Below are 21484 nucleotides of genomic sequence, written 5' to 3' on the forward strand. Positions count from 1 at the left end.
ATGACTTTGATGAACAAGTTCTCGAATCTTGACAAGTTCAGCAACAAGCTGATTCATGAATGGTAATGGCCAACAGGACTGGGGTCACACACAACACATTCATGCCAGCAGCACCTCCTCAAAACTCCAGCCACAAGCTCGTCCTCACAAGCTTTCACGCACAAGGCTGATCGGATGGATTGAGGTCATGCGCAGCGCAACAAGTCCACTCCAGCAGCAAGTCCTCAAAACTCACGGCTTTTTCACCAGGTCTACACAAGGGTCTGCTTTCACGTTCAGCCACAAGGTTCAGGTCCACTCGACCTCCCCTTGAGCAGGCTCGATGGACTTTATTTCTCACGATCACAGTTTCACATGGTGGTTTGGTTCGATGTTCAGCCACAAGGTTCATGCACAAGCTCTACAAGCTTTCACCAAGTTCACGTTTTGCCTTCTTCAAGCTTCCAACTTTTTTCAGAAATGCAAAAGACCCACAAGCTCACGTTTTCTCTCCATTTTCCTTTCTTATTTTTTTTTTCTGGTTAAAAGCCTTCACCTTTATTTTTTTTAATTTGTTTTTATATGAAGGAAAATAGCATGGGCACTTATTGGTCATGTGGGAGGCACCTCATTCAAGGCCAATGAGAGGTCTCTTTTTAATTCTTTTTTCTATTCTCTTATTGGCTGAGCAATGAAGAGCCATCAAGAGAGAGAAAGGGCTAAAACCTTTGGGTGACACCTCTTTTTTTGCCCAATTAAGCTTGAGGAAAGGTTGGTAGCCCTTTTGGCCACTCAAGTGCCCACAATATAAATCAGGATCTTGGATTTAAAATTAAAACTACCCATTAAACTCTCTAGTACCACAAAAGTGAGCTTAACGGATACTTGGATCTATCTAAATCTGTAGAATTCAATTTCTACAAAAATAAAAAAAAAAATACAAAAGTTTTTTTTCCGTGGTTTAAAAAATTCATACAATTGAAACCAATTATCAAAATGAATTTTCTTAGATATACTATGCAAAATTCTCAAAAAATTACCGAAGGTAAAATTATCAAAATAACTTTGGGTTTAGAATTGACCCAAATAGATCAAAATTGGATCAAGTATGTTTGGATTTGCATTTTGGATCATATTTCTGGATTTAGATCTTTCTCCTAGTCCTCGCATGTGGGATACAGATCTCGATGCTCTTGCATCATTACCCCCTTGCCTCCATAAAGTTGCCACACTTTGTGCTTGCACATGGGATGACACCCATGAGATTTGAACCTAAACTACCTGACTAGCAGCCTAGGTCCCATTCCACTACATCAAACCCCTTTGGGGCTATAACACCTGCGGTTTATAAGTTGGATCTTTGAGTTGCCTTGATTTTGGATCTATAGGGCTAGATGTTGTATTGATTTTCTTCTTTCTTTCTTCACAAAATTTTGGGCAGTTTCCTTGTAGAGACTAACTTTTTGGCTGATATTCCAAAAGGAGGCCCTATGTGTTTGTAGAACTAACTCAAGTTATTAGAGCTTAAACATTAGTTATTATAATTTACTAAAGGACCCTTTTCAGCCAACATTATCACCCATTGAAATTCGAAAGCGCTACATATTTCACACTCCCTTATCCATCAGATATTTCTCTCATTGGTAGGGTTGGGAAACCAGATGAGCCAAGCTTAAACACTTTCTATTCTGTTTGTGAGCCTGTTTGCCAAGTTCTATTCGGTTTGTGAGCTTGTTTGCCAGCCCTGCTTGTTGGTGTGATATTTCACTCATGATAGCCAGAAATCTCTCTCTCTCTCTCTCTCTCTCTCTCTCTCTCTCTCTCTCTCTCTCTCTCTCTCTCTCTCTCTCTCTCTCTCTCTCTCTCTCTCTCTTGTTGCCATATCTTTATCTCAAGGCATTTTTACATGAATCTTAACAATTCCCGTTAGTAGTGGAGATGTAAGCTTAACTTGAGGTCTTTAACTATTTGATAATTACACCAAAAAGATGTGACAGCAAATCCCTTTTTTAGAAAATATAGGTCTCTTTCTGAAATATTGAAAAAAGATCCCAACCATGACATATGATACTGCACCTATTATGTTGATCCTAACCATTCAACCAAATGCATCTGGACTGCTAGGATCATTTGTTTAAAGGGGTGGGAATATGAATGGCCAAGATACATCCAGATAGATGGCTATGTCATAGGATACAAAAGCTTGGTCCCCATTTGATAAAAAAAAAAATTAAGTTTTTTTTTATATATAATTAAAGAAAACTACCTCACTCGCTCAAGGGTTATTGGCATAAAAACTCCAGGGAGTATCCAACTTCAGCCTTGCAGCAAGAGATGCCAACCCAAATTACGTCCCTCGAACTTGGTGATTTTAGTATCAACTGAGGAGAGCCCATACAACAGTTTTTTTTTGCATAGGCAAGCTGGGGTTAGGCACACCTTCATTAAAAGAAAAAACAAATTACATCGATCTTCCTAAAATAGAATTCAAAGTTGTTCTCAAGAGATAACCCCCAACTAGGCATAGAACCACACCAATTAAAAATGATCCATAACCCACCAAATAAAACACTATGCAGTTGTCAAGAGCCCTGCCCACAAACGAGTAAAGAATAATACTCGATAGAGCAAAAATCCAAAACTCAAATTCAATATCACTGATTTATAATGGACCTGAATTTTTATCAATACTTCTAGATATGAGATCAGTAGATCCAAGGCCTAGTGCTGGTTTCCCCATTGGACTTTTCAAAGTTTTAACTCCGTACAACATTTTTTAACCCTAGAAAAAAGTCCAAAGAAATAATGCAAACATAGACATCCTTGTGTCAGCTATGTGCTTCAACAGCAAATCAGGGGGAGCATGTGAGCCTAGTCATGCATGGGCAAAAAATGCTTTTTTTTTTACTCGGAGAAACTGCTCCAGTATTCAGGGGGTGATGCCCCTGGGATTTGAACCTATACTATTCGTCAAACGGTGTAGGCTCCATCCCACTACGCCAAATCCCTTGGGTCTATTGGTAAAAAAATGATGATAGTGTTGCAAAAGCTCCATAAGGTACCACATATATAGTGATGCTTGCACTGATGCCCAATGTATAATGCCTTTTATGACGAGGAACCCTCGCCCAAGCAGGAAAACCCTCAGGTGGGATGCCACGACCATCCTGCCTTTGGTGGCCCACCTCTAAAAGCTAGAGACACACCCATGCACCAGCAGGGCTTGATCCAGTGCCTTCTTCATCTAAGTAACCTCTCAACAACCCAACTGGCCATGTAGGCGACCCCGTGATGGTTGTCCAATGTATAATGTCATGTTGCACATAGTAAGATTTTTGTATTATTATTTTTTTTAATAATTGAAGAACCAAACTTCTTTGCTCACCCAGTTCATTGACATAAAATCTAGGTCACCATTGCATATAAAAAAGTAGATCCACCCCTAATTAAATGGCCAGTTGACATAAGTAATTAATGTTATATATATATATATATATGGTAACTAAAATATGTAAAACGGGTATGAATCAAGATTTTCATAAATTTGCTTTGATTCTTTTTCTAAAAGTTTACCGTACAGATGTGATATATATATATATATATATATATATATTGGGCCTATATTGAAATCTCATGATGTGAGTTGTTCAACACAATTTAACCTCATAAATGTGTTCAACATATTTGATGTAGCAGGAACTGACTCTGATCATGTTTTTTTCAATGAAAAAACAAACATCTATGGTGTTAGATGTAAGAAAAAAAAACCAAAAAAAGGGAGGCCACACTTTGCTAAGCCGATTGTATTTACAATTGATTGTAACAAATAAATAAATATTAATATATACAGAGAGAGAGAGAGAGAGAGAGAGAGAGATTATACATGCTATATAATAAGAACCATGATGGCGTGAGGATGGGCTTATTGAAAGAACTGAAAATTTTCATTTCATTTCATTTCATTATTGCTTTTCAAGGTACGGTGGGCCACAGGCTCAAGCAAGTCACACGAGGACCGTTCTTTTTTCCAATCATTCTGTAAAAAAGCAGGCTATAATATGTCAAAAACTAATGGGAACATAGCTATAATCAGCTCCATGGTTCATGACCAATTGATTGACACCTGGTGAAATGTACACCGTCTGTATTTAGCAGTACTGAGAAGATCCGAGATGTCGACTTGTAACGAAGATGTAGAAAATAAGATGACAATCTTAATTGTTAAATTGGAAGCAGTGTTTTTTTATGTATTTAATGAAGGGAGACCCTTCGTTCATGTTGTATGCTTTGTCAATGAATTGGTTAAAACCAATGTTGTATGAATCGATCTCAGATCTAAATCAATTTTCAAATAGATTAAAAGAATTGGCTAATCCAAGCTTCGAATTTGACCGGGCTTAAACGATTGATTTAATTTTTATTTTTACTTCAAAAAACAATTAAAAATCAAAAAGAAAAATTACAAGAAAAAAGAAAAAACGCTGAATCAGCGCTCAATCAATTCGAATCGCACCAACTCAGCCCAGTTCGGTTGATTTGGGTTTAAAGTGGCCGATTTTGTAAGACCAGCGGGGAACGTTGCAAGTTCGAACCCCAATGGTATATGGTTGTATAACTGGTAGGAGTCTGACTTCTGTCGAAAAAATCATCCATAAAATGAATTTATTTGGGGTTTGATTCTAATAACATTGTCTAAAACGCTTTGGCTTAACTGTTTATTTTCCACACCAGACAGCTTGTTGCCTCGGTCTTAAGGACAAGGGACATACACTTTTATGAAACTTTTGATGTCTTTCAACTTGAATGCCCTACAAGCATAGTGACAAAAGTTAAAAACGGTAATATATCGTTTTTCAAAAAACTTGCCAGAATTTGAAAAAAAATCATAAATCTGGCATTTTTTTTTCGGGCAAAATCTCGGCAAAAAAAATTAAATTAAAAAATATAAACAATAATTTTTATAAGAAAATATTAATAAAATTTATTTAAAAATAAAAACACATGGGTTTTTCATGATAAATAGCCCTTTAAGACGTAAACATTGCGTTTAAATCATGGTATTTATGTTTTTTCATAAATCTCGTAATATTTTTTAAAATCTCGCAAGAAATTACCGTTTTAAACTTTCAGACAATTTCTTGCGATATTATGGCGATATTTTCATAAATCTCGCGATAATTGTCACTATGCTTACAAGGTGTCAACCACCTAGACAGGTGCGCGGAGCCATTGTAAGCAAGTTACAAACCATGTTAGGTATGTTTTGTATTTCCCAATATAAGAAAATTTATCAGGACAATTCAAGTTATTCTAGAGCACACATGTCGTTATGTCACATCGAATTTTGGACGTGTCCCCTATGGGCCCTTGGTATTGTCAATGAAGCTCAAGTAGATCTCTATGAAAGTAACATTGCACATTATAGTATGCTATATAGAATAGGAGAAATGCTATGGCTGCCCCATGAGGAGAGCGGATCCTGCATGTCGAACCCCACCCCTCTCTACTAATCTAATCTCACCGAGAGTTTGACAGGATCTAGGATCCGCTCTCCCCCATGAGGGTGGTCATTGGTGTGGCCTTCACCAATGACATGCCACCATTTGTGGCGACAAACGTTTTAAACGGCAATTTTTCATTTTTTCAAAAACTGGCGAGAAATTGAAAATTTTCATAATTCTTGCATTTTTTTGGCAAAATCTCGACAATAAAAAAATAAATTAAAAATATATAATTTATATTTTATAAGAAAATATTAATAAAATTTATTTAAAAATAAAAATACATGTTTTTTCCTGATAAATAGCCGTTTAAAACGTAAATATCGTGTTTAAATTGCGGTATTCATGTTTTTTCATAAATCTCACAAGATTTTGAAAATCACACGAGAAATTGTCGTTTTAAACTTTCAGGCGATTTCTCACGATATTATCGCGAGATTTTCATAAATCTCGCGATATTTGTCACTATGGCAAGGCCTCTACCATGGGCGCTCTTTATTTAGAGTTCTAACGTGGGTCGCTTTCTCTAGATCTCTTGACTCGTCCAGGGAAACTCTCTCATAAGTCTTTTAACTATTCGAGGGAACAAGAACCGGTCATAGTATTTTCGATTTTACTTTGTTTTGATAATCCAAGAAAAACCTCTCATCACCCACCACACATTGGTTGGCCTTCGGTTGGTAAAACCCTTGAGGTCTCCCCCTGCCTACGGAGAGAGTATGCCCAGTTTCGACCCTTTCGGCAAGAGGCACCACGTGTGGGTTTCTAACTTGTGACATCCCATGAACTTGATGACAATATATATTAACAAGTCGCCCCTACCAGATGAGGGGAGCCCTTGTGGGCAACATTTCTTATTTACCTAGCTACTACAAAAGTCATACTATTCTCTCTCTCTCTCTCTCTCTCTCTCTCTCTCTCTCTCTCTCTCTCTCTCTCTCTCTCTCTCTCTCTTGCCAAAAGGTCGAAGTTGGGCATACTCTCTTGGTAGGCAGGGGGGACCTCAAGGGTTTTACCAACCGAAGGCCAGCCAATGTGTGGTGGGTGATGGATTCTACGATTTCAGCTATCTCTGCTATTATTGAGGACTCTCTCTGACACTCCAGTGGAGCAGACTGCGAGCAGTTGAGCATTTTCGATGGTCACTTGAGGTCGTCTGTCAGTGCTGGGGGTGTTCGGCAAATCATGCATGGTCAGCAAAGAAGGAGGAGGCCTTCTTTAATTATTTCGGCTATAGATGCTAGGTCCCCAAGAAGGTCGTCTGGTGCCACCAACCCCATTTTTTTCCAAATTTTGTTCCATGAAGACTGTTTGTTGGAATGTTAGGGGCTTAAATTGTCCCACGAAACGCCTTTTTCTGGCTAATTGGGTTAAGGAGGAGAAGCCTGACCTACTTGCTTTATGTGAAACTAAAATGGAGGTCATCCCGCTCGTGGTCGCTTCTAGCATCTGGCAAGGAGCTGACTATTTCTTTAAGCCTGCGGTCAATTATGCAGGAGGTATCCTTATCTTGGGAAAACAGTCTTTAAATTTATCTCAGCTGGATGTGGGTCTTTTCTCTCTATCTGTTGCTTTCAATTTGCAGGCAGTTGGTAGAAGGGTAGTTGTTTATGTTGTTTATGGCCCTAATCTCGTAGCCATGAGGCCTGCATTTTGGGATGATTTGGATAAGGTTGTCGTTTTTATCGGAGATTGTCACCTTCTTATGGGGGATTTCAATTGTTTGCTATCTATTCGTGACTCTAATAACCTTGTTATTCTTAATCCCTCTATGCGAGGTTTCCAAGACTTTGTTCGTCGACATTTTCTCTACCCTATTTCTTTAACCAGGGAGCGCTTCTCTTGGTCGAATAGGCGGTCACGTCCGTACTGTAGGGTCCTTGATAGGGTCTTTGTCACCCCTAATTTATTGGACCTCATTCCCGATGTTAAGTGTGTGTTGTTTGCTCCCTCTATCTCGGATCATGGGCAGATCATCACTCATTGGGGGGGATGACTTTCAACCCACCAGGAGCTTTGCATTTGAAGAGTGGTAGCTTCAGAAGCCAGATTTTCTCTCGGTTATTGCTAATTCTTAGAACAAACCTGTTGATGAGCATTGGGCGGCGCTCCGGGTTCAAAATAAGCTTTCTTGTCTAGCTAAGTATATCAAAGTTTGGCTTCATAGTCGTAATGTGGAGAAATTTCAGCAAATGGCCGCATGGGATCAGGAGATTTCTATGTTGTATCAGTCTATGTCTTCTCCTGGCTCTCTTTCTGATTTGCAACTTCTCAGTCTCCAGGCCAGGTCCTTAGAACTAACTATACTCTGGAAAAGCTGGAGGGTCAAAGAGGAAATTCGGTGAAAGCAGAGGTATAGGGTAAAATGGCTTGCGGCTGGTGATGGCAACACTGAATTTTTTTCACTCATATGCTTCTCATCGTCATAGGAAGAAGGTCATTCCTTCTATCTCCATTGGGGGTGTTTTCTATCTCAATCAACATGTTAATCCAGCACTCTCGCTGTATTTTAAGGATTTATATTCTGCTTCGTTAACTGCGGAGGGTGTCTTTGGTAATGTCCTAGTTGGGTCAATTCAGCCTAAGCAAGCCAGATCTATGCAAAGGAGGTTCTCTGACGATGAGATTTTTAGAGCCCGCATTGACGGGTTTCATGTTGACTTTTTTAGAATCTTTTGGGACTGTGTTAAATCAGACATGGTGAGCATGTTTGATGAGTTTTATCGTAACTCCAAACTACCTTATCATTTTCATGTTGCTATTATTTCGCTTATTCCGAAAGAGGATGAGGCTACTGATATTTCACGATTCCGCCTAATCTCAGTTATGAGTGCCCTCTATCGGATGTTTGCCAAGGTTTTGGCGAATAGGCTAAAATCGGTGGCTAACCAGATTTTTTCAGACTCTCAGTTTGCCTTTATCCGTAATAAGAGGGTCCAACACTCGTTCATCATGGCGTCTGAGGTTGTTCATTCCTTGCAGCATAGCGGTCAACCTTACTTTGTCCTTAGATTAGACTTTCATAAAGCTTTTGACTCTGTGCATTGGTCATTCTTATTTCAAATGTTAGCAAATTTTGGTATTGGTCGTTATTTTTTCTGATTGGGTGCGGGAGTTGATCTCAAATGCCCAGGCCATGTTAAATATCAATGGTGTTAGAGGAGACCGGTTCAAGCTGGGGCGGGGTTTGCGGCAAGAGTGCCCCCTCTCGCCTTTGTTGTTCAATGTTGTTGCTGAGGGTCTTGTGGTCTTGCTTAAGCGGGCTACAGTATCGTGTTTCATTGATCCTTTGCAGGTTTCAGACTTTCTGGGTCATATTCTTACTTATGCTGATGATATGATCATTTTTTGTCATGCAAATGATCAACAGATGCTTAAGTTCAAGCTTATTATTCAGTTCTTTCTCTCCCTGTCTGGCTTTCTCTAAATGAGACCAAATGCTCTATTACCATGTTCAATGTTCATGCCAATATGCTTGCAGCTGGAAAGAGAATTTTTAATTGCACTATTTTTGACATGCCTATTATGTACCTGGGCTTGCCGTTACAAGTGAAGCACCTCTCTTCTGCTGCTTGGGCTCCGACGCTTCAAAAAGTGAAGCGCAAATTGCTTTCGTGGCAGTCGTCTTATCTCTCCATCGCCGGTCGTCTAACCTTAGCCAAACATGTTCTTTCAACTATTCCAGAATTTTTCATGTCTATGTTTGTGATGCCTGTTGGAGTAGAGAAGCAGCTGACGCACTTGCTGGCAGGTTTTCTATGGTTTGGGTGTCAACTCAAGGGTAAGCGTCACTTGATTGGTTGGCGTTCGGTGGTCTTACCTAGACGTATGGATGGTTTAGGCATTCCTGCGCCCAGACTACGGAGCATTGTTCTTGTCGCCAAGCAATGTTGGTTGGCCCACCAACCGGATAACCCTTGTACTCGTTTGCTTCTTGCTAAATATGGGGCTCTTGCTCTTATCCTGGTTCGTCTGGGAACCCGAGGTTTGGCGCTCTTGCACTTGCGTAAATCGTGGTTGAGGGCTTTAACCTGCTTTAGAGACCATTTTGAGGACTCCAAAAATTTTGATCAGTGGTTGCAATGGGCACTGACGCCGAGCGGAGAGTTCCTCACCAAAAAAGTCTATAGATCGCTGCTCCCCCGGGGGGCTGCTTGGTTGCCTGAGGATGTGCTTTGGGCGAAGGGTCCTTCTCCCCGTTCTCAAGTCCTGGCATGATTAATTTTGCACAATAGAATCCAAACCCATAGTAATTTAAAGAAGTGGGGCATTCAGCTCTAGAGTTGGTGCATGGTTTGTCGAGCTGCAGAAGAATCTACGTTTCACTTGTTCTGGTCTTGCCCAATATTTGTGGAACTCTTTAGCAAGACCTGGAGGCATCCTGAAGTGTTTGTTAAGGAGGAGTCTTTTGCATTAGATCTGATCTTGGGCCTGGTTTGTAATTAGGCGCACCACGAGGTGGAGGTTCATCTGGCGAACGTGGTTGCTTACTTCTTGGTGGTTTGTTTGGATGGCACGAAACGATGCTCATTTTTGTCAAATTCCGGTTAACATTCAAAACCTGGTGCATAAAATCTTGGTAGATGTTTATGCGATCTTGCATATGCATCTTAGTGATCTTCCTCTCCCTCCTACTGACGCTACCTCTCTTTTGCCGCAATCTGGGCAAGCGGCTTCGGCGTGAGCCCATTTTATCTGTCTGATGTTCTTTTTCTCTTCTGCTTTATTTATTTGTTTTGACTTTGCTCTTGTTCAGTTCATGGGTTCAACATTTTGTTGATCTTCATGAGTGGTAATGTTGAATTTCTTTCGTCTCTCTTTCTCTCTCCCTCTCTCTCTCTCTCTCTTATAGAAATGAGCAAAATGTAACAGCCAACTCCCTACACCAAAGAGTCGTACCAACAATTACTTCGACACAAAAAAATGTTTAGGCAACAACGATTTGGCCTGTCAGTGGACTGGGACACCTATTCGAATTGAACTCGATAGGACTCGTGTTCAAAACAAATGAAATACCTGTGATTAGTTATTCTAAACCAGTGTGACAAATATCGCGAGATTTATGAAAATCTCGCGATAATATCGTGAGAAATTGCCTGAAAGTTTAAAACGACAATATCTTGCGAGATTTACATAATATAGTGAGATTTATAAAAAGGCATAAATACACCAATTTAAATGTGATATTTACGTTTGTAAATGACTATTTATTGCAAAAAAAATCATGTATTTTTATTTTTCAATAATTTTTATTAATATTTTCTGATAAAAATATTTTTATATTTTTTAATTAAATTTTTTATTTCCGAGATTTTGCCGAAAATTTGCGAGATTTATGGATTTTTTTTTCAATTTCTCATAAGTTTTTTAAAAATGCAAAATTGCCGATAAAAACGTTTGTCACTATGTTCTAAACTCATGAAAATGAAAAAATATATGGACTTGAGTTTGGTTTATAAAATTTCAAATCAGATTTGGGTCCAAAACTAAGTTTGGATTAAAGGTCTACCTTTTTAATATAAAAAATTAATACTTTAGCAAGTTCGGTATTGCTGATTGTTATATTGATCCAGATATGGATCTGGTTCTGCTTATGATATGTCTAGTTAAACCTAGACTCCAACTAGTTATCAGTGTGACAAATATTGCGAGATTTGCTAAAATCTCATGATAATATTGTGAGAAATTGCCTGAAAGTTTAAAACAGTAATTTCTCACGAGACTTTCAAAATATTGTGAGATTTATTAAAAACATAAATATTGTGATTTAAACACGATATTTACATTTTAAACGACTATTTATAACAAAAAATCATGTATTTTTATTTTTAAATAGTTTTTATTAATATTTTCTTATAAAAAATAAATTTTATATTTTTTAATTTATTTTTTTATTGCCAAGATTTTGCCAAAAAAAAACACAAGATTTATGGAATTTTTTCAAATTCTCGCGAGTTTTTGAAAAACGAGATTGCCGATAAAAACGTTTGTCACTATGCCAGTTATTAACATCTTAAATCCAAGTTTGTCTCTGAATCGATTGACCCATATCTGGCACAAATCGAATCCATGTGCAGGTCTAAACACGACCTACATTTCTAATGTTTAAGACTTGCCTAAAACCTTTCGTCGAATATATGGAATATTGGTTAAGAGCCATCGAATGTGTTGAGAGAGAGGGAGAGAGCTTTTACTGAGCCGAAAGAAGATCAACATTATCACTCATGAAGATCAACAAAATGTTGAACCCATGAACTGAACAAAATAGAAAACAAAACTAAAATATAGAAAAACAAAAGCTAAAGAAAAAGAAACTACAGACAACTAGCAACAAACAACAAAGCCAAGCTCAACCAGGATCCGCTGGATTAGAAGAAACCACCGATGAGTGAACATTGTTCAGACGAAAAAAGAGGTCTCTAAGATGCATACGTAGAATCACATATACATCAACCAGGATTTTATGGACAAGATTATTAAGGATGACCGGAATTTGATGGAAAGTAGCATCATTGCGTGCCATCCAAACAAACCACCAAGTAGTAAGCAACCATGTCTTCTAGATCAGTCTCCACCGCTTGTATCGTCTAATTTCAATAGGGCCCAGGAGCAGATCAAGCGCAAAAGACTCCTCTTTGACAATTACGTTCAGAGATCTCCACGTCCTATTAAATAGGGCCACAAAGATTGGGCAAGACCAGAATAAATAAAAAGTAGTTTCTTCAGCAGCTTGACACAACACACACCAACTTGGAAACTGAAAGCCCAACTTCTTTAAATAACTGTGAGTCTGAATCCTATCATGCAAAATTAACCAAGCCAAGACCCGAGATCTTGGGGAAGGGCCCTTACCCCATAACGCACACTCAGGGAACCAATCTGCCCCTGGGGGGAGCAACGATCTATAAACTTTGTGGGTGTGGAACGCACCATTTGGTGCAATCGCCCATTGCAACCACTGATCATAATTTCTTGCATCCCCATTTTGATCTCTGAAGGAAGATAAGGCTCTCAGCCACATGCTTCGCAAGTACGAGATCACCAACCCTCGGGTTTCATGACGAAAATGAGATAAATCAGGAGACCATATTTAGCATGAAGCAAACGAGCACATGGAGAACCTGGTTGATGGGCCATCCAACATTGCTTGGCCACAAGAGCAATACTCCTCTGTCTTGAAGCAAAAACACCTAAGCCAGCCATACGCCTAGGTAACACCACCATTCACCAACCAACCAAATGGCGCTTACTCTTAAGTTGACACCTAGACCAAAGAAAATCCGTCATTAAACGATAAATCTGCTTCTCTATGCCCACAAGCATCATGAACATTGACATGAAGAATTCAGGGATAGAAGAAAGAACATGTCTGATTAAAGTCAGACGGCCAACAATAGAGAGATAAGACGCCTGCCACGAAAAAAGCTTGTTTTTCACTTTTTGAATAGTTGGAGCCCAAGCAACGGAATAGAGGCGCTTCACTTGTAACGGCAGACCCAAATACGTCATCGGCAACTCAGAGATTGCACAATTAAAAATCCGTTGACCCGCTGCAAGCATAGAAGACTGAACATTGAATATAGTAAGAGAGCATTTGCTATCATTTAGGAAAAGCCCAGAAAGAGAAAGAAAGAACTGAAGAATAAGCTTGAATCTAAGCATCTACTGCACGTTTGCTCGCCCAAAAATAATCATATCATCAGCATAAATAAGAATATGATCCAAAAAATTCAGAACATCTAGAGGATCTATCAAGCGCTTCTCCGCAGCACGCTTCAGCAACACCACTAGACCCTCAGCAATGAGAGGGTGGTGTATGTTCGCCTCCGATGATTCACTGAATCCCACGTCTGTGTTCGAGGCTTTGAATGAGCACCACGTATACAAGCACATGGGGCTCGTATTCCCGTGTATGTTGACATAACTTTGCATCGGACTCTGGTGTTGTTGCAAAGACTTAAGTACCCTTTCTTGCTATTCTTCTCATAAAGTGATGGTTTGAGAAAATGACAAAAATGCCCTTCATTCAAAAAAGAAAAAACAAACAGTTCAAAAAAAGGATAAACATGTCCTCCATCCAGAAAGTCGAGGTTGATGTTGACTCTTCAAAGTCTTCTTCTTTTTCTGTTCAAAAAAAGGACAAACATGTCTTCTTCTTCTTTCTCCTTAAAACACTGTAAAACCCTCTCTCTCTCTAGAGAAGAAATCAAGGGAAACAAAGAGTTCTTCATGGAGAAGGCCATGAACATCAACCCTCTCACACTCTCTCTCTTCTCTCTCTACTTCTGTGCACATCCAACAGACGATTCTACATTGCTCCATCGTCATCTTCATCTTCTTCCTTCTTCGTAAAACACTGTAAAACCCTCTCTCTCTAGAGAAGAAATCAAGGGAGGTAAAGGGTTCCTCCTGGAGAAGGCCATGAACACCAACCCTCTCACTCTCTCTCCCTTCTCTCTCTACTTATGTGCCTGATTTAGAGTTTTTGCCCTTACAGGAGGGGGGTCCGGGGGTTCATCCCAGCGTGAGTAGCATCATTCAACTAAATGAGTTGTAGATCCTGATTCAGAGTTTTTACCCTTATAGGAGAGGGGTCTGGGGGCTCCTCCCAACGTGGGTAGCATCATTCAACTTGAAGAGTTGTGGAGTCTGATTCAAAGTTTTTACCCATTCATATTTTAAGGCATTAGATCTCATGTTTGAACATCCACGCATGTGCAGTTTGCTTTCATCATGTTCAGTTGCTTTCTAGATTATACTTTGAATTCTTGTGCATTTTAGATCTATCGATTTGTATGTAACCAGAGCTCATTTTAATCTGAAATTTTTACTGCAACTTCATGCATATGTCTTCATGCTCTCCACCAAAAATCAGATCATTCTGAGTTTGTTTGATTCAATTTAAAAATCGAGATTCAAAACCTGTTATTTTGCACCGTCAGGATTTTAGCAGAATCAGGACCAACTTGCGGAAGTGATTTCTCCCTAACCAGAGATGATCTTTCCAATCCGTAAAAAGGGTTGTTTTCTAAATTGAATTTAGTTTGTTCATACCAAATTTCAGCGATTTCTATGGTGTTTTTGTACCAGTTTCGGGTCAAAAACCATAACCCTGTCACCCTATGTCATTTTAACAGCTCAGATTTTGATCCATTTTGTTTGAATTTTATTTTCCTAATGGAAGATCATTTTTCAATTCTGTAAAACGGGTTCTCTTCGTTTATGTGTCTAGTTCATCCCTGTAAATTTTCAGAATTTTTCATGGTAAATTACTATTTTATTTTGATTAAATACCAGAACCTTGTATCCAGATTTTATAAATGTTCTGATTTTGGCCCCCATATCATGACTGTTGTAACACTTCTTCAACAAATTGTTATTTGATTGGCAATATTCTTCAGCAAATTATTGTTATGATTTTTTTGAGTCTCTAATGAGTCTCTACTATGATTTGTAGTATTTTTGGGTCTCCAACGAGCCCCACAATGATTTATAGTGTTGTTCGATCTTTTAACTATGATTTATAGTGCTTTGGGGTCTCCAACGAGCCCCACAACGATTTGTAGTGTTTTTCGGTCTTTTAACTATGATTTATAGTTTTTCGGGTCTCTAACGAGACCCACAACGATTTATAGTATTGTTGGACCTCGTTATAGCGATTTGTAGTGTTTCTCGCTAAACACTACAGCGATTTGTGATACAAATCGCTATCCGAATCATGATCAACTTGTCAGGGTTATATCTCCCTAACCAGATATCGGATTTCAAATCCGTAAAAAGTGGTGTCTTTGTTATGAAATCTAGTTTATTACTGTAAATTTTCAGTGATTTCTATGGTCATTTGATACCATATTTGGATCTAAAACCAGACCCCTATCAGTCTGCCTTATTTGAGTGACATAGGTTTTTATTTCATTTTGTAAGAGTCATATCTCCCTAACGGAAGATCATTTTTCAAATCCGTAAAAAGGGTTTTCTTTCTCTATGTGTCTAGTTTATATCTGGAAAGTTTTATAACTTTTTATGCTCATTTGATATTTCAAACCTGTTAAAAACCGAGACATGTTATAAAATGTTATAAAACTTAAAAAGTTTGAAACTTCCTCTATGTGTCTCGATTTTTAACAGGTTTGAAATATCAAATGAGCATAAAAAGTTATAAAACTTTCCAGATATAACTAGACACATAGAGGAAGAAAACCCTTTTTACGGATTTGGAAAATGATCTTCCGTTGGGGAGATATGACTCTTACAAAATGAAATAAAAACCTATGTCACTCAAATAAGATAGACTGATAGGGGTCTGGTTTTAGATCCAAATGGGGTATCAAATGACCATAGAAATCACTGAACATTTATAGGAATAAACTAGACTTCATAACAAAGATACCATTTTTACGGATTTGAAATCCGATCTCTGGTTAGGGAGATATGGCCCTGACAAGTTGGTCCTGATTCGGATAGCGATTTGTATCACAAATCACTGTAGTGTTTAGCGATTTGTAGTGTTTCTCGCTAAACACTACAGCGATTTGTGATACAAATCGCTATCCGAATCAGGACCAACTTGTCAGGGTCATATCTCCCTAACCAGAGATCGGATTTCAAATTCGTAAAAAGTGGTGTCTTCGTTATGAAGTCTAGTTTATTCCTGTAAATTTTCAGTGATTTATATGGTCATTTGATACCTCATTTGGATCTAAAACCAGACCTCTATCAGTCTGTCTTATTTGAGTGACATAGGTTTTTATTTCATTTTGTAAGAGTCATATCTCCCCAACGAAAGATCATTTTCTAAATTCGTAAAAAGGGTTTTCTTCCTCTATGTGTCTAGTTTATATCTGGAAAGTTTTATAACTTTTTATGCTCATTTGATATTTCGAACCTGTTAAAAATCGAGACACATAGAAGAAGTTTCAAACTTTTTAAGTTTTATAACATTTTATAACATGTCTCGGTTTTTAACAGGTTCGAAATATCAATTGAGCATAAAAGTTATAAAACTTTTCAGATATAAACTAGACACATAGATAAAGAAAACTATTTTTACGGATTTGAAAAATGATCTTCCGTTGGGGAGATATGACTCTTACAAAATGAAATAAAAACCTATGTCACTCAAATAAGGCAGACTGATAAGGGTCTGGTTTTAGATCCAAATGGGGTGTCAAATGACCATAAAATCGCTGAAAATTTACAGGAATAAACTAGACTTTATAACAAAGACACCACTTTTTACGGATTTGAAATCGGATCTCTGGTTAGGGAGATATGACCCTGACAAGTTGGTCCTGATTTGGATAGCGATTTGTATCACAAATCGCTGTAGTGTTTAGCGAGAAATACTACAAATCGCTATAGCGAGGTCCAACAACACTATAAATCGCTGTGGGTCTCGTTAGAGACCCGAAAAACTATAAATCATAGTTAAAAGACCAAAAAACACTACAAATCGTTGTGGGTTTCGTTGGAGACCCCAAAGCACTATAAATCATAGTTAAAAGATCGAACAACACTATAAATCATTGTGAGGCTCGTTGGAGACCCAAAAATACTATAAATCATAGTAGAGACTCATTAGAGACTCAAAAAAATCATACAATAATTTGCTGAAGAATATTGCCAATCAAATAACGATTTGTTGAAGAAGTGCTACAACAGTCATGATATGGGGGCCAAAATCAGAACATTTATAAAATCTGGATACAAGGTTCTGGTATTTAATCAAAATAAAATAATAATTTACCATGAAAAATTCTGAAAATTTACAGGGATGAACTAGACACATAAACGAAGAGAACCCATTTTACAGAAGTGAAAAATGATCTTCCATTAGGAAAATAAAATTTAAACAAAATGGATCAAAATCTGAGCCGTTAAAATGACACAGGGTGACAGGGTTATGGTTTTTTACCCGAAACTGGTACGAAAACACCATAGAAATCGCTGAAATTTGGTATGAACAAACTAGATTCAATTTAGAAAACAACCCTTTTTACGGATCGGAAAGATCATCTCTGGTTAGGGAGAAATCACTTCCGGAAGTTGGTCCTGATTCTACTAAAATCCTGACGGTGCAAAATAACAGGTTTTGAATCTCGATTTTTAAAGTGGGTCAAACAAACTCAGAATTATCTGATTTTTGGTGGAGAGCATGAAGACATATGCATGAAGTTGCAGTAAAAAATTCAAGTTAAAATGAGCTCTGGTTACATACAAATCGATAGATCTAAAATGCACAAGAATTCAAAATATAATCTAAAAAGCAACTGAACATGATGAAAGCAAACTGCACATGCGTGAATGTTCAAAAATGAGATCTAATGCCTTAAAATATGAATGGATAAAAACTTTGAATCAGACTCCACAACTCTTCAAGTTGAATGATGCTACCCACGCTGGGAGGAGCCCCCAAACCCCCCTCCTGTAAGGGCAAAAACTCTAAATCAGGTTCCACAACTCATCAAGTTGAACGATGCTACAGTTAGTGTGCAGGTCAGTCGGTGTTTGATGGAGAAATGTTGTATCGTTTGTTGGATGTGTATAGAAGTAGAGAGAGAAGGGAGAGAGAGTGAGATGAGGTTTTACCCCTCTCTTGTAAGGGTAAAAACTCTGAATCAGGATCTACAACTCATTTAGTTGAATGATGATACCCACGCTGGGAGGAGCCCCCAAACCCTCCTCCTGTAAGGGTAAAAACTCTGAATCAGGTTTCACAAGAGTCAATGTATAGGTCAGTCGGTGCTTGATGGAGCAATGTATGATCTTCTAATGGATGTGCACAGAAGCAGAAATAGAAGGGAGAGAGAGAGTGAGAGGGTTGATGTTCATGACCTCCTCCAGGGGAGATTTTTTTCTCGGATAATCCTGCAGTGCAGAGACTGGGTCTTAAATAATCATCTTCGGGGCACTTAAGTCTTTACAACCACTCCTTTTCAAGAACCGTCATTTTTTTTTGCATCAATGAAGGAGAGGGTACTTAAGTCTTTGCAATCTTATCAAACTCCAACGCTAATTAATGCTGACAAACATGGGGATACGAGACGCACATGCTTACATACGTGGTGCTCTTTGGGACCCCGATCATGAGATGTAGCTGCCCTGTTGGGGGGGGGGAACAGCAATGGCATTGAACAACAAAAGCTTTTAATGAGAGATTGATGCTTTCATCGAATATGGCGATGCTCGTTTAAGTGCCTCGGTGAAGCGTGCGGCAGGACCTTCATTCTTTTCCCACGCACAAACGTGGCCTTAGAGAGCCATCCACTCCCACCAATCCTATGCTACGTCCTAACACCCCCGCACTCAAAATTCTCTCCCATGCCTACTGCCAACTTCTTCATTCTCAACCAACTCACAAACCCACCAGATTAACCAAAAGAACCTGCATTTGTCTGCTAGAAAACTGTAAATCATTCAGGGAACTGAAGCAGATTCACTGCCAGATCTTCAGGAGTGGTCTGGACCAGAACAAAGATGCAATCAACAGGCTCATAACGTTCTGTTCACTCTCACAACCACAGAATTTGCACCATGCAGAGCTTCTTGTTTCAGCAATCCATTCTCCGTGGTTGTTCATCTTCAATGTAATGATCAGAGCGTATATCAACGTGGGTAGCTTTGATAAAGCTTTAATATTGTATGGTATGCTGTGGGGAGAAGGATTGATGCCTGATAACTTCACATACCCTCTTGTTCTCAAGGCATTTGGTGCATTGCAGGCAGTTGAGGAAGGCAGGAAGGCTCATGCTGCTATAATAAAAACTGGGTTTTTGTTGGATTGTTTTGTCAGGAATGCACTTGTTGGTATGTATGCTGAAATGGGTAGGATTGATTCAGGAGAGCAAGTGTTTGATGAAATGCCTGAGAGGGATGTTGTTTCTTGGAATGTCTTGATATCCAGCTATGTCAAGGCTGGAAGACCCACCGATGCAGTTTGTGCTTTCAAAAGGATGGAAAAGGAAAGAGTTATGCCTGATGAAGCCACGTTGGTTAGCACACTTTCTGCTTGCGTGAGCTTGCGTGATCTGGATATGGGCAAGAAGGTTCATACCTATGTCTATGAGGAAATTGAATCAAGTGTTTCTCTTGGTAATGCTTTAATGGATATGTACTGCAAATGTGGAAACATACTTTCAGCGCGTAGAATCTTCGACAGAATGAATGGCAAAAATGTGATCTCATGGACTACAATGATCTCCGGTTATGTTGGTTGTGATCGGCTGGAGGATGCGAGGCAACTCTTTGATGTATATCCAGAGAGAGATGTAATTTTATGGACTGCAATGATCAATGGCTACACTCAGTTCAGTCGGTTCAACGAGGCACTGGGCCTCTTTCTACAGATGCAGGTTCTGAGAATCAAACCAGATAAATTCACGGTTGTTACAGTTCTTACAGTGTGCGCTCATCTAGGAGCATTGGAGCAAGGTGAATGGTTACATAAATATATTGAGGAAAACAGAATCAAGATAGATGCTTTTGTGGGCACAGCACTGCTAGACATGTATGCAAAGTGTGGGTGCATAAAGAAATCCCTTGAAGTTTTTTGGCAAATTAAGCAGAAGGATACAGCTTCATGGACGGCAATGATTTGCGGACTCGCAATGAATGGGAAAACAGGCAAATCTCTTCAACTGTTTGAGGACATGAGAAGGGCAGCCACAAAACCCGATGATATCACCTTTATTGGTATCTTAAGTGCATGTAGTCATGGAGGATTGGTCGAGGAAGGCCGCCGATATTTTGATCTAATGAAGAATGAGTATCACTTGGAGCCCCAAGTTGAGCATTATGGTTGCATGGTTGATCTTCTTGGACGAGCTGGTTTACTGGCAGAAGCAGAGGAATTGATAGGGAAGATTCCTGATGCTTCAGGCTGTTTGCCATTGTGGGGTGCTCTTCTGAGTGCCTGTCGAATCCATGGCCATGTTGAAATGGGTGAGCGTGTCATGAAACACTTCAGTCGGTTCGCTTCGAACAATGCTGGAATACATACACTTCTTTCAAATATTTATGCTGCAGCCAATCGTTGGGAAGATGTGAACAAGGTAAGAAGAATGATGAAAGAGACCAGTGTTGAGAAGATTCCTGGGTGCAGTTCCATTGAAGTGAATGGCGTGGTCCATGAGTTTCTTGTTGGGGATACATCACATCCACAGATAGACGAGATCTATTCTATTGCAGATGAGATAGGAAGGTTGTTGCAATTAGAAGACATCTGAATTATGAGCACTGAAAAATCCATGCTTCAGTGTTGCATATTGTTAGCAGAGATTGATTAGTTGAGGCATTACAGATCAGGTCATAGGTTATTCTTTTTTTCTATTAACAGCGAGAAAGTTAAACTTTTTCCTGCTATGTAAATGATAAGAGGTATCAGCAATCAGGTTACGGTTTCATCCAAGTGACATAAAGCAAGAAAAATAAGTTTTGCCCTGATTCTGTACGGTGGTGGTGACACCCATTGTAAAAAAAGCCTAACCTTAATCAGGTTCAAATGAGCAAATTCCACGCAAGAATTCTGATATGCTTTTCTGTCTCAAGCTTGCATTCAAAATGTTTTACTCGTTACATGTAAGATAGGAGAGAGTATCTTTTATGACGAGGAACCCTTCAGTAATTTTGATGACGAGGAACCCTCGCCTAAGATTGGAGAGAGTCAATGTCCCTTTATCCTTCTGATAGAGCGTGGTCTCATCTTCTCATACCTTTTGTGCTTTAAAAAAAGCTGCAATGATCTTTGTGTTTCATGTCAAAAACGCATGGAACTTGAAAACTGACCCAAATTACTAGAGAACACCCGAACAAATTTTAATGTTTCAGGAGGATTTCACCCAACAGGCCCATTTACTGGCACTGTCCATAATGGATATTATCAACCTATTGATTTTCTGTCAATCTAATGTGAAACAGTATCCAAAAATTTTAGTATATCTTCATGATACACTCATAGGTACAAACTTTTATTTACTCAAGTGAACTTCGTAAATGCGTTTAGCACA

General features: G+C 38.8%; 1 protein-coding gene across 1 annotated transcript; it reads left to right on the top strand.

The window, feature by feature from the left end:
- LOC149815150 (Pentatricopeptide repeat (PPR-like) superfamily protein) lies at positions 1 to 21007 on the top strand. Its single transcript, XM_089990487.1, has 7 exons — positions 1 to 62; positions 568 to 627; positions 6807 to 6963; positions 7066 to 7152; positions 7756 to 7833; positions 8776 to 8876; positions 18901 to 21007. The coding sequence occupies exons 1-7, from the start codon at positions 1 to 3 to the stop codon at positions 20702 to 20704; spliced, it is 2349 nt and encodes a 782-aa protein (XP_089846613.1). The 3' UTR covers positions 20705 to 21007.
- Positions 21008 to 21484: the final 477 nt, after the last annotated feature.

Source organism: Nuphar pumila, chromosome 15 (assembly GCF_984573655.1).
Source record: "Nuphar pumila chromosome 15, dmNupPumi1.hap1.1, whole genome shotgun sequence".
NCBI lineage: Eukaryota > Viridiplantae > Streptophyta > Magnoliopsida > Nymphaeales > Nymphaeaceae > Nuphar > Nuphar pumila.

Coding starts and splice junctions, on each gene's coding strand:
- LOC149815150 (XM_089990487.1), top strand. CDS start 1: ATGACTTTGATGAACAAGTTCTCGAATCTTGACAAGTTCAGCAACAAG. Junction 628..6,806: donor TCATTCAAGGCCAATGAGAG/GTCTCTTTTTAA, acceptor TTGGAATGTTAG/GGGCTTAAATTGTCCCACGA. Junction 7,834..8,775: donor GAAATTCGGTGAAAGCAGAG/GTATAGGGTAAA, acceptor GATCCTTTGCAG/GTTTCAGACTTTCTGGGTCA.